This window comes from Oncorhynchus tshawytscha, linkage group LG13 (assembly GCF_018296145.1).
Source record: "Oncorhynchus tshawytscha isolate Ot180627B linkage group LG13, Otsh_v2.0, whole genome shotgun sequence".
Lineage (NCBI taxonomy): Eukaryota > Metazoa > Chordata > Actinopteri > Salmoniformes > Salmonidae > Oncorhynchus > Oncorhynchus tshawytscha.
The window spans coordinates 49987742-50000133 of record NC_056441.1 but is presented as its reverse complement, the minus strand read 5'-3'; the positions used below and the strand labels follow the sequence as shown (position 1 = coordinate 50000133).

Sequence of the window (12392 nt, the reverse complement as noted above, 5' to 3'; positions counted from 1 at the left end):
ACCGGGGTAATTTCCTGTTTTCATGTGTATCTGAGCTATTCACCCTTCAAGCAGGCACAAATACAGCCAGGATGACGAGTTTTGTATAGTGCGACCCCGGGAATCGATAGAACATGGCTCAGAGATGCACAAAAACAATATGACTTTCAAAATGGGGAAATGGATCAGCTTTAATATTGCGGATAGCTTGTAGGTTCTTGACAAAGAAAAGGAGAGCCTTACACTCTAGGAGCTCAGATGCAATCATTTTATATCCAACGTTTTCGACAGACAAGCTGTCTTCATCAGGATATAATGACAAACACTGCGGGTCACTAATTTATATACTTTGAAAGGACACACACAGGTGTCTGTAATCACGGCAGGGTGTGGCTTGATTTCATTGGTTGATTTACAGATATAACTATAACATATAAAGACCATGAATGGATAACATACGATCATAGATACAATGTGGCTACATGGGCCTACAAACATTTACAATGGATAGCAAAAACACAATAAACACAAGAATGGCTTCAGATCAAAGTCTACATTGGGACCGAAGGGAGCAAGATCCAGGCAGCCTCTCGTTTTAACAATAAATTGTCAAGATCACCCTCTTTCCTAGGGAGGGTGACGTGTTTAATGCTGATAGAGCAAAGTGACAAAATATGTGTGGTTCGCTTCCAGAAAGTGGGCCGCAACTGGGTACGTCAAGTATTTGCAACTAATTGTAGGTTCTATCTATTTCATTGCTAACATACTTTTTTGTAAGAGCATATACAATAAATATAGACGGGATGCCTGTCAATACATTCCTGTGTCTATAATGGTTGACTGCGTAATTTTTCTTTTTTCAATTGACTTCCTTTTTTTGTCTGAGTGAATCCTTAGCCGTCAGCAGAAATGAGCATGGCTTGATCTATTGTATCATGCACTGCAAATGAGTTGGGTACCCAAAGTTAAATGCAATCAGTGGGTTTTAGTATTCCGCAGCTCTTCGTGACTCAGACAGCACGTCAAACCTAGCCTATTTTCAACAGCCCAACTGCCAGACAGGGAGGAAGAGATGGAGGAGAGGGTCGAATGCCAAAATGATTATTCCCCCCACTCACTTTTCTCTCGCTCACCGTGTCTCTTCGTCCATTTCATTTTCTCCTGATGTCTTTGTTTCAACCTATTTCTTGATCTCCATATTCCCCTACCTCCTCCCCTTCTTACTTATATAAGGGATGCCCTATTTCTCAAGGCACTTTACAAGGAGGGAAATAGGGAGTGAGTGGGAGAGAGAGAAAATAAGAATTTAGAGACATTGGAGGAAAGATCGTTCAAATGAGATTGGATGGGAGAGAAAGAGACGTCAAGACAAAGAGTTCTGCATGTTCTTCCTTCTTCCCCTCACCCCATCTCCACCGTCATTACCCATCTCACCCACACACTCCCCACTTCCCCTCACACACACTCATCTGCTCCTTACCCCTCTCACCCACACACCCCCTTCTGCTTCTCATCCCTCACACATACACTCCCCTCTGCTCCTCACCCCTCTTATCCACACACTCCTCTCTGCTCCTTACCCCTTTCACCCATACACTCCCCTCTCCTGCTCAACCCTCACACATACACTCCCTTCTGGGCCTCACCCCTCACGCATACACTCCCTTCTGGGCCTCACCCCTCACGCATACACTCCCTTCTGGGCCTCACCCCTCACGCATACACTCCCTTCGGCGCGTCACCCCTTACCCCCACACTCCTCTGCTCCTCACCCACACACTCCCTTCTGCTCCTTACCCCTCACACTCCCCTCTGGGCTTCACCCCTCACCCACAATCCCCTCTGCTCCTTACCCCTCACCCACACACTCCCCTCTGGGCCTCATCCCTCACAATCCCCTCTGCTCCTCACCCCTCATCCACACACTCCCCTCTGCTCCTCACCCACACACTGCTTTTGCATTATACTCCTCACCCAACCTCTTTTACGACTCACCCCTCTTACAACTCTGCACCTACACACTTAAAAATAAGAACCTAAAAGGGTTCTTCAGCTGTCCTCAGGAGAATCCATCGAATAACCCCTTTTGGTTCCACGTAGAACCCTTTACACAGAGGGTTCTACATGGAACCCACAGATGATTCTACCTGGAACCGAAAAGGGTTTTCCTATGGGGAAAGCCGAATAACCCTTTTGGAACCCTTTTTGTTAATAGTGTACCCCCCCCCCATCTCTGATCCTCACCCCCATTCCTCCTCTGCTACAGTCTCACTGCATCAACCTACTCACTGGGCCAACATAGCCATGCAAACCAGGGCTTGGAAATCATACCGCAGCACAAGGATTACCTTAAACCGTTAACCTAATGTGACAGTGCATTTACTTCTGAGCAGGGAAACACGACTCCAACCCTGGAGGGCTGCAGTGTCTGCATCCTTCCATCTTTACCTTTTAGACACCGACTGATTTAGACACGGGAAAAACAGATGTTCATATTTAGGACATTGACTTGCATTGGTTTTGGCCCACAAAGGCTCAAGGGAGCAATTCTGTGGCCTAAATGCTCCCTGGAGACAGTGGTCAGCTAAACAAAAACCAAAGCATGGATTACTGTTTTACCTTGTCCATAGACTGCTGACAGGGTAAGGAAAACAATATGTAATTTGGCTGAATTATCCCTTTGTAACAGGGTTGTATATACCAGTGAAGTGAATGATGTGACTTTAGTACGGTTTAAATACTGATTTGGCTTGTGATGCAACATTTTTAAAAAAGGGGCTAATTCTGACTATGAAGAAGAATAAATTCATCTGTAGCTACTCAGTCAAATGTAGTTGTCAAAATATTTACATGATCTTGTCAAAGTTTTACTCAAATGAAAGCATCTATGACCACATGCTTTTCTTACAGACTGTTAAATCATGTTATATCTGCTTGACATTTCACAATTAGTTGTTGTTTCAACTAGCAGTCAGTGACTGTGGCACACTGGTCACTTTTACAGCACAATTTCTAGTAAATTGCCAAGGATATAGGTGACGGTCTGACGAATAAATAGCAACAGAGTGATGAGAAACAGAAGACAGAGAGGAGGCGTACAGTAAATGTAGATACGTCTCTCTGCGTCTCAAATCACCTCTTCTGGTAAATCAGGCACTCTGTGTCCCATGCCAACACACATCCTTAAATACCTCACTATGACGACTGAGATAGGTGTAACCTCATCACATTATGCCTGACCGAGTGAACCTGAATTAGCAGCTTGGCAGCCTCCGTATGCACCCCCCTCCCCAGCCACCACGGCTGTACAGCCGAAAACACCCCCACACTGCACCACAACTCCAGCACTATTCCTGTAGCCTCTCCTGCCACTACAGCACAGAAATAACAGCACCTCCAAGAACAGACGCCAAGCCTATGTCATAGCATCACAGTCAGCACCTCACAGGAGGTGGGGGGAGTGCTGGATACCTCTATTATCTTGCTGGCTTGAACTGATTCAGCCTCTAAGTTGTGTGTGGTTTTTTTGTATTTGTTTTTTTAGTGGAAAAAGAAACAGGGAGGAGTACCCCATCCTGATACATGTGTATTATGTCTGCTGGGCCCAGCCTGGGCAAGACCACTGCTGTCACACTAACTCACCTATGCATGTATGTATGTATATATATGTATGTACAGTGGGGCAAAAAAGTATTTAGTCAGCCACCAATTGTGCAAATTCTCCCACTTACTTATACTTATTTTCCACCATAATTTGCAAATAAATTCATTAAAAATCCTACAATGTGATTTTCTGGATTTTTTTTTCTAATTTTGTCTGTCATAGTTGAAGTGTACCTATGATGAAAATTACAGGCCTCTAATCTTTTTAAGTGGGAGAACTTGCACAATTGGTGGCTGACTAAATACTTTTTTGCCCCACTGTATGTATGTATGTATGTATGTATGTATGTATGTATGTATGTATGTATGTATGTATGTATGTATGTATGTGTGTGTGTGTGTGTGTATGTATGATCTGTCGACTATCCCCCCTTTCTGTACTGAGGTAGATGGACTGTTGCCATGGGCAACCTGTGTGTAGTCACCTAAAGATGACCAGGAAGCTGTGTCTAGGCAAAGCTTCTATTTATAGGAGCATCAGGAGAAAGGACAAGAGCATACATGCTTGTGTGTGTTTTTGTGACTTTTGAGAGCACACAGGGTAACAGTGGGAGAAGGAGGCAGATTGTGAGACGGAGTTACTAGAGAGAGCGCGAGGGAGGGCGCAAAGGAGGAAGGGAGCAAAGGGGGGAGGGAGCGAGGGAAGTAGCGGAGGAGGCGGCAAGTGCGTGTTGATGCTGTACGTGGCGTCAGTATGATAAGTATAGAGACGGTGCGTGCAGCGCGGTTGAGACATCACCTTCACTCCCTCACCAGGGCAGGCCGTACTCACCGTGTATGTGAGGCTGGGCTGTATTTATAAACACAGAAATAATTTTACATTATCGAAGCAGATTTTTATTTTGGGATACATTTTATTATAATTTTCAACAGTATAACTACATTTTCACTATTTAAAAGTCAAACAATGAAAGAGGGAACATGAATACTTGGCTGTAATACTGAATATATATAACAGGAATACTGGAAATATTTAGCTGAAATAGCTGATATACACTGAGTGTAGATTAGTTGGAGGAGACAGGTTAAAGAAGGATCTTTAAGCCTTGAGACTGAGACATGGATTGTGTAATATGTGCCATTCAGAGGTTGAATGGGCAAGACAAAAGATTGAAGTGCCTTTGAACGGGGTATGGTAGTAGGTGCCAGGTTGGAGGGGAGGGTTGGGGGGGGGGTGTAACTCCATGTAAATACATGTAAAGCACTATAACACAATATGGCAGTAGAGAGTGACAGCGCTGTACATTATAGTAGAATATAATGTGCTGTGTGACATCGTCATCGCATACTGCTTTGAGGCTGTTATTCCAACACTGCTAATGTGACAGTTCCTATAGCAGCGGTGTATCGTATGCTGACAAAGGCCAGGGGATGTTTGTGTGTGTGTGTGTGTGTGTGTGCGCGCATCTGTGTGTGTTGTGTGGACGAGGGCGCCCGCAGAGGCATGATGTTATGGAGGCATGATGTTATCATATGGTCCTGGTCAGACAGAATGACCCTGCAGTGCCCACGCAGAAACCCCCTTTACAGAGCATTCTCACACGGTCAGGAGTCGGAGCAGCCACTGTAAAAGAACATCAACTATTCAGGGTTCAGAGGGCATTAGTAAGGGTATAGTCTGTATTAAAGGTGGGGTCAGGGTCAAGGTACTGTATAAATTAGGCTTGAGGATATGGTCTGGCACAGGACAGGTTAGGGTCAGGTTATGGTTCATGGTTACCGTTGAGATATAGGGTTATGGCTAGGGTTAGGGTTGAACAAGGATGTGGACATGAAGCTAGGTTTAGGGTTAGGGTTGTGGTTTAGGCTAGGGTTAGAGTTGAACCAGGATGTTGACAGGGCTCGGGCCAGGGTTTTGGTTGATTTTATGGTCAAGGAGGACTCACGGCATTGATTTCTACGCCTTTGATCTCTGGGTTGCTCTCTGATTTAAACAAGGCTGGGGAGAAGGGACACAAACAAACACAATATCATAACCTGCAACAAAATATAACACACCTAAGTGTTTGTGTGTGTGTGTTGAAATACCAAATAGCTTGCGCAGCCTGGAGACACAGGCCACAAACCCATGGAAAGGCAGGTGCAGCTCCCCAGAGCCAAACCTCTCCCACAGCAGCTGTATGACATGGCCATCACACTGCACACCTAGCAGGAAGGAGGAAGAAGAGAGGGGAGGAGAGAATGATGAGGCAGGGATGAGAGGGAAGGAGAGAGAAATGTGTTATTATCCATTCAAGAGTGGAGTCCCTGCTGAAAAATAAACAGCATAAACCAGAATGCATTTCAAGCTGGTCCGTGCTGTTCTGATGCTGGTCATTCTGGTCTGACCAGCATGGTCTGACTTAGGGATGGGCAACTCCAGTCCACTGGGCCTGATTGGTGTCACACTTTTGCTCCAGCGAACACACCTGACTCCTATAATCAACTAATCACTAATCAGTTTAGAATGCAATTTCTTTATTTAGCTGTATTTGCTAGGAATGGGGGAACAAGTTTTCCACCACTCAGGCCTCCTAGGACTGGAGTTGCCCATCTCTGGTTCTAGCTGGTCCTGCTGATCCCACCATGCTGGTGACCAAGCTGGTCTATGCCTGTCCAGCATGGTCTAGCTCCCTCAAACTCAATCCTGGACCTCAAAGCCAGTTCCACTGTGTCTTTTCATTGTTCCCCTCTAATCAGAGACGGATTTAGACCCGGGACACCAGATAGGTGCAATTATCAGGAAGAATAAAAAACAGCAGGCTCCAGACCTCATAGGGTAAGAGTTGAACACCCCTGATCTAGCTGGTCTGACCAACATCCCACTAAGCACGGACCGACAATGACTGGTTTTAGACGTAGATTTTTGGTCCGGTTCGGACCAGCCTTTATTTGGCTCAACTTTTGACCAATCAGATCAGCTCTGAAAAAAATCTGATGTGAAAAGATCTGATGTGATCGGTCAAACCAATCCAATCTGTTAGTTGTTCCAGTTTAGATGGTTTGGTTGTCTCATTTATTCATCTTTCTAACCCTGGCAGTCATTCTGAATGCCGATTGTGGGTGAAGCCATTGTGTTATGGGAAAAACTACACCCTCAATGTATGATATCTGTAATGTATTGTCTTAAATGATTAAGCCCTGTGATGCTGGTACGCCTGCTCCCTCCAACGCCTGACGTCACCGGTCCCTTCAGATAGCCCTCAGTAATAAGGCAGCATTCTGTAACGTACACTCAGGGAGTCAGGAAGCAGGTGCAGAAGGTGAGTTCAATAATGAAAGAATACAAAACAGCGAGAAGCGTGCCGAACGTGTGAGAACTGCTGCTTGGCGACTGAGGCTTACTGAGGGCTGTATGAAGGGAGAGTAATAAGGGTGGTATTGAAGGTCAGGTGTTCTTAACGACAGGGAGCAGGTGTGCGCAGTGATGGTTGCCAGGACCGGTGGTTAGTAGACCGACGTCGCCGGAGGGAGGGAGCAGGTGTGACAATACCAGTATCATCAGCATAAACTGGTCACCAGCATACCAGCATCAAAATGTCCAAAACACAACAAAGGCTGGTTACTAGCAAACCCAGCAGCATATGCTGGTCTATGCTGTTTTTTGTTCAGCAGGGGTGGAGTGTGAAATGTAAACGAGGATATGAAAGTGAGGTAGTGAGGGAATGGCAGGGTTCTCTCCCCAGAGAATATGAGTGGCGCTGAAGACTTGCTACGCCACTATGTAAAACTTTATTTGTTATCGTTTAAGGACAGGCATCGCACCCGTAGGGTATTGTCCCGCTCTGAGATTGCAGGAAATGGCCGTCACAGATGTTTGTGTTTTTGAACATCTCTCACCCCCCCCCCGCCGTACTCCGCAGCACCGCCTTGTTAAAAAATCCCGGAGTAAACTCTGAGTTAGAGATTGAGTTAGGGAGTGAGGATAAGAGGCAGAGACAGAGAAAGAGATTGTGTGTGTGTACGCACCAGCAGCCTGGAGGGCCAGACTAAGCTCAAAGGGGCTCATAGTCCCTGAAGAGTCCTGATCAAACTTGAAGAAGATGGACTGAAAGAGAGAGAGAGGTCAATGAAGGATGGTTGAGTAGCTGTTGAGTAGCTAACCTGTAGCTAACCTGCAAATACAGAAAATGCGCTGTACAGTTCCCTTTTCTTATGAATTCCTTTCTCTTTATTAAACTCGCCCACCCTTCCTTCATCCACGCAATATTTCATGACAATAAACCCGCCAGTGGGATATGAGTCGATCTGCGCATCACTAGTGTGCATATCAGACAGAAAAATAGTTTCCTGGTCTATTTAAGTTGGTAACCAGTTTATAATAGCAATAAGGCGCCTCAGGGGTTTGTGGTATATTGCCAATATACGACAGCTGTATCCAGGCATTCTGCTTCACGTTGTGCCTAAGAACGCCAATATACCACAACCCCTCTGGCCTTATAGGGCTCCAACAGGCCACGCCCCTCTGTTGTTATTGTTCTGGATCCGACACACCCATGACACACCCGATCTCGCCACCTCCCGCCTGCCTTCCATCTTTGAGGACATGTATTTCCAGCGTTAAGAGTTGTCACTAATATCTTGTCTGAGAAGGTTTGACAGACGCAATCAATATGGTATTGGCACCACCTTGCCCTTCGATAGGCTATGAGGAAGATTCACCTTATTGCTCATATCAATCAAATCCTCTCAGATCTCCACAAGTGCATAGGGTCGATTTGGGATTGGCCGAGGTGTTGCGTTTCTAATTTCTGTTAGCTAGTTAAGTGGTCCAGTGTTTTGTCCCAGACTGTACTCCTCACGCCGGAGTCTAACTACTGCATTTTACTACGCAAAGACGCTTTCCCACGTCTCGTGTAGCCAATATAAGGGTGACAGTCACAGTAAGCACACACATACAAGCAACAACACACGCAACATCCGTTATTTTAATTTAAAAAATAAACATTGTCCGTTTTACTAACGGAAAATGTACAAAATGTGTAAAACAGTGAAATATACATCTCAGACTCATCCTCTGGCTTCAAAACATAACTCCAAACTCTCGCGGTAGTTCAGTGGTTGTTGATCGCATTAGAACTGACCCAGGGTCTGTTTTTGTGGTGGCAGAAATGCTAAGGCTCATGTTTAGTGTAGTTTCTGGTGCTCTTTGAAACTCGGAACTGACGGTAAAAACACGACTTCTCAGCACAAGGGTTGATACATTCAAAACGGATTTGCACTACATCAACATACGAATGGTTTTGCAATCTTGGGAGAAAATAGAAGGTCTACGTTGCACAGTAATATCCCTATTGCGAATATTTAATACCACCATGGTAACGAGGATTGAGAATTCAGTTCCGGAATCACTTGTTGCTTAACACCTTGGGGCTTGTCCCTTAAGCAGTCAATCAATCACATTTATTCATAAAGCCCTTTTAACATCAGCAGATATCACAAAGTCTTAACAGAAAACCCAGCCTAAAACCCTAAACAGCAAGCAATGCAGTCGTACCTGCAGACTGCGAAGAGAGGCCAGCACAGGCTCTGTCTGCTCTCGGGTCAGACTGCTACGCCCCCCAGTCTGACAGGTGGGTTAGGGACAGCTCTCAGACACAGACAGAGGTACTCAAAAGTGCCAGGGCCCGTATCCACAAAGCATATAAGAGTACGAGTGCCGATTGTTCCGTGTCCCAGAAAGAAAAAAACTAAAAAAACAACTGTCGCTCAAACAGAAGAGGGAACTAACAAAAGTCACTGACGATCCAAACGAGACAGGTGGGGTTTTAGGAGGGGTTCTGAAAGACACTCATGGAGGTGTCCACTGAAAGTTGACGAGCAACAACTGGGACGGAAAAGACACTCACCCAAGAAGAGGCAAACAAAATAAAACCCCACACCAAACTTAGGCCGGAAGCAAACCAAAAAGTGGAGCAAAACGAAAACAGGGAAGATCAGAATAAGGATAGGTTTATTTGGAGAGAAAAAAAATAGGGAGTGCCAACTAAAAGGTGTTAACCCTCCACATCTCTCAAGCCAAGTGCAGTACTGGGCCAGCAGCTCTTAAATATCGCTTGTGCCAGTACAGGTGAAACACCTGGTTAACAAGATGAAAAGCCAGCACAGGTGTAAAACATACTGATTAATGAGGTGACACCATTAGGTGCGGCCATTGTGTTAACGTCCAACCTCGAAACATAAGTGGGAAAACCAAAGCTTGTAACACCTTCCCCCCTTAAGACAACAAATATATCCTATATTTTTGTTGGACAAGTTTGCTCACAACCAACAGAAAACCACTTCCATATCACAACATGATCGACTTATTAAATGCGTCTCTACTTAAACAAGTCACCTTCTCCAATATAAACATGTTATCTACTGGCTATCAATACTTAAATACAAGACCAAAAAATATATATATATATTATTTTGAGAAACAGAGGTAAAATCACATGCATTTCTATTACTCTCATCCCCTTGGAATGAGCTCTACCAAAAACAAATCTCCAATACAGCAAAATGTGGAGTCAAATAAAATGTCGGCAAGGGCTACACACTGGTTAAATATAAACCGTATGGACTGCCTACCCTTGAAAGGCAATCAGCAACCAAGTTGTCAGATTTCAACAGGAAACTCCTGCAATATGAGACTCCGGCGAAGGAGTCGATGATTCACGGAGCTCGTCTTTTGCAACAAAACGACAGGGTTACAATCGGTATGACCACCAGAGGTGTAGAAACCGATACATAAACCTTGAAGTGCTGAAGAGCCAGTTCCCCAAGCGAGCGTCTTTTTTCAATTAGTCAAGTACTGTTTTTGATGTGAGGCCAATTGCTTTGAGAAAGGGTGCTCATTCTCCAGACCACGTAGCACAATATGCATGAGCCTTTGAAACGTGGCTCCAGCATTTTGTAACCCAAACGGGAAAACAAACCATCAGGTGTGATAAAAGCAGACAGCTCTTTTGGTGTGCTCGGTTTAGGGGGACCTGCCAATATCCCTCCAGCAGATTGAACTTGCTAACGTACTTAGCAGCGCCAACACGGTCCACACAATCGGCGACTCTGGGCAAAGGGGAGGAGTCCGACTTAGTTGTTGTCCGACTTAGTTGTCGGAAACAAAACCGCAGAGACCCATCTACAATGCCGTGTTCAAACATTAAAATCCGACTCACTGTGGAGTTTCTTCCTCTTTTCAGGATTTACTCGATAAGTATGTTGTTTGATTGGGGCAGAGTCCCCAATGTCAATGTCTGGCACACCTGAGAATAAACCCTGATATTCTAAAAGCAGTACAACAATGTTGACTTTTTCCTCCAGAGACAAGTGTGCCAAAAAGACATCAAGGTTATCTAGAATCTGAGTTACTCAGCCATCCCACGGGCACAGGGTATATTGGGCTTTCCTCATGCTCTTGAGGAAGACTATAGTCAACAGTGACAGCAGTGGCAACAGGTAGAACATCACTACCGGTTTCCACCGACTTCTCACGCTGGATGTTAACAGGGGTAGTATGGTTTTAATATGTTGACATGACCCAGCCAGGGTTTCTTCCTGCGCTCCAGTGTGGCAATGATGTAATCCAGATTGCCATTTTTTTTAAACTATGGAGTAATGGCCTGAAAAGCAAGCTTGCACGTTGACCCCAGAATAGGAAACAAAACCAGAACTTAGTCACCCACACTGAAAGTGCAGTTTAGGGCCTTTCTATCATACCAAACTTTCATTTTCATTTGCGCCTTCTCCCAATTCTCACTGGCAAACTCACAGGCGAGGTGCAATCTGAATCAATAACTGCTAACGTGCTCCAGCAAATTTGTTTTTGTGTTTAAGGTGTTGACTTGCAACAACCTCACTCGGAGTAAGCTCAAAGATACCTAAACAACCTTCCGTGCTGCAAACAGCAAGAGGAACCCCTTCTCATCACAGTCTTTCCCAAACTCAAAGCTCATGTCATTAAACGTCAGAGTGATGTACAATGTGAAACCGTACAGATGTGCGTTCTTCTACAGCTACAGTGGCTTGTGAAAGTATTCACCCCCCTTGGCATTTTTCCTATTTTGTTGCCTTACAACCTGGAATTAAAATTGATTTTTTGGAGAGTTTGTATCATTTGTTTTACACAATATGCCTACCACTTTGAAGATGCAAAATATGTTTTATTGTGAAACAAACAAGACAAAAAAAATGAACTTGAGCGTGCATAACTACTCACCCCCCCCCCCAAAGTCAATACTTTGTAGAGCCACCTCTTGCAGCTGCAAGTCTCTTGGGGTACGCTTGGCACAACTAGCCACTGGGATTTTTGCCCATTCTGCAAGGCAAAACTGCTCCATCTCCTTCAAGTTGGATGGGTTCTGCTGGTGTACAGCAATCTTTAAGTCATACCACAGATTCTCAATTGAATTGAGGCCTGGGCTTTGACTAGGCCATTCTAAGACATTTAAATGTTTCCCCTAAAACCACTCGAGTGTTGCTTTAGCAGTATGCTTAGGGTCATTGTCCTGCTGGAAGGTGAACCTCCGTCCCGGTCTCAAATCTCTGGAAGACAAACAGGTTTCCCTCAAGAATTTCCCTGTACTTAGCACCATCCATCATTCCTTCGATTCTGACCAGTTTCCTCGTCCCTGCCGATGAAAAACATCCCCACAGCATGATGCTGCCACCACCATGGTGGGATGGTGTTCTCGGGGTGATGGGAGGTGTTGAGTTTGCGCCAGACATAGCGTTTTCCTTGATGGCCAAAAAGCTAAATTTCTGTCTCATCTGACTAGAGTACCTTCTTC

The 12392-nt window shown here is 45.0% G+C and overlaps 1 protein-coding gene across 5 annotated transcripts in view; it reads right to left on the bottom strand.

The window, feature by feature from the left end:
• Positions 1-4800: 4800 nt before the first annotated feature.
• Positions 4801-12392, bottom strand: part of LOC112244679 (calpain-9) — a 30981-nt gene continuing 23389 nt past the window's right edge. For 2 of the 5 annotated variants that reach the window (XM_024412409.2, XM_024412406.2), the window contains 4 exons: positions 9119-9187; positions 7591-7669; positions 5641-5787; positions 4801-5206 (listed from right to left, as the gene is read on the bottom strand). In XM_024412409.2, the coding sequence (XP_024268177.1) occupies positions 5112-5206; positions 5641-5787; positions 7591-7669; positions 9119-9187 (390 nt within the window). In that variant the 3' untranslated portion in view covers positions 4801-5111. Of the gene's footprint in view, positions 5207-5528; positions 5582-5640; positions 5788-7590; positions 7670-9118; positions 9188-12392 lie in introns of those variants that run through there. The other 3 variants (XM_024412408.2, XM_024412407.2, XR_002952627.2) reach the window with 3 other exon arrangements.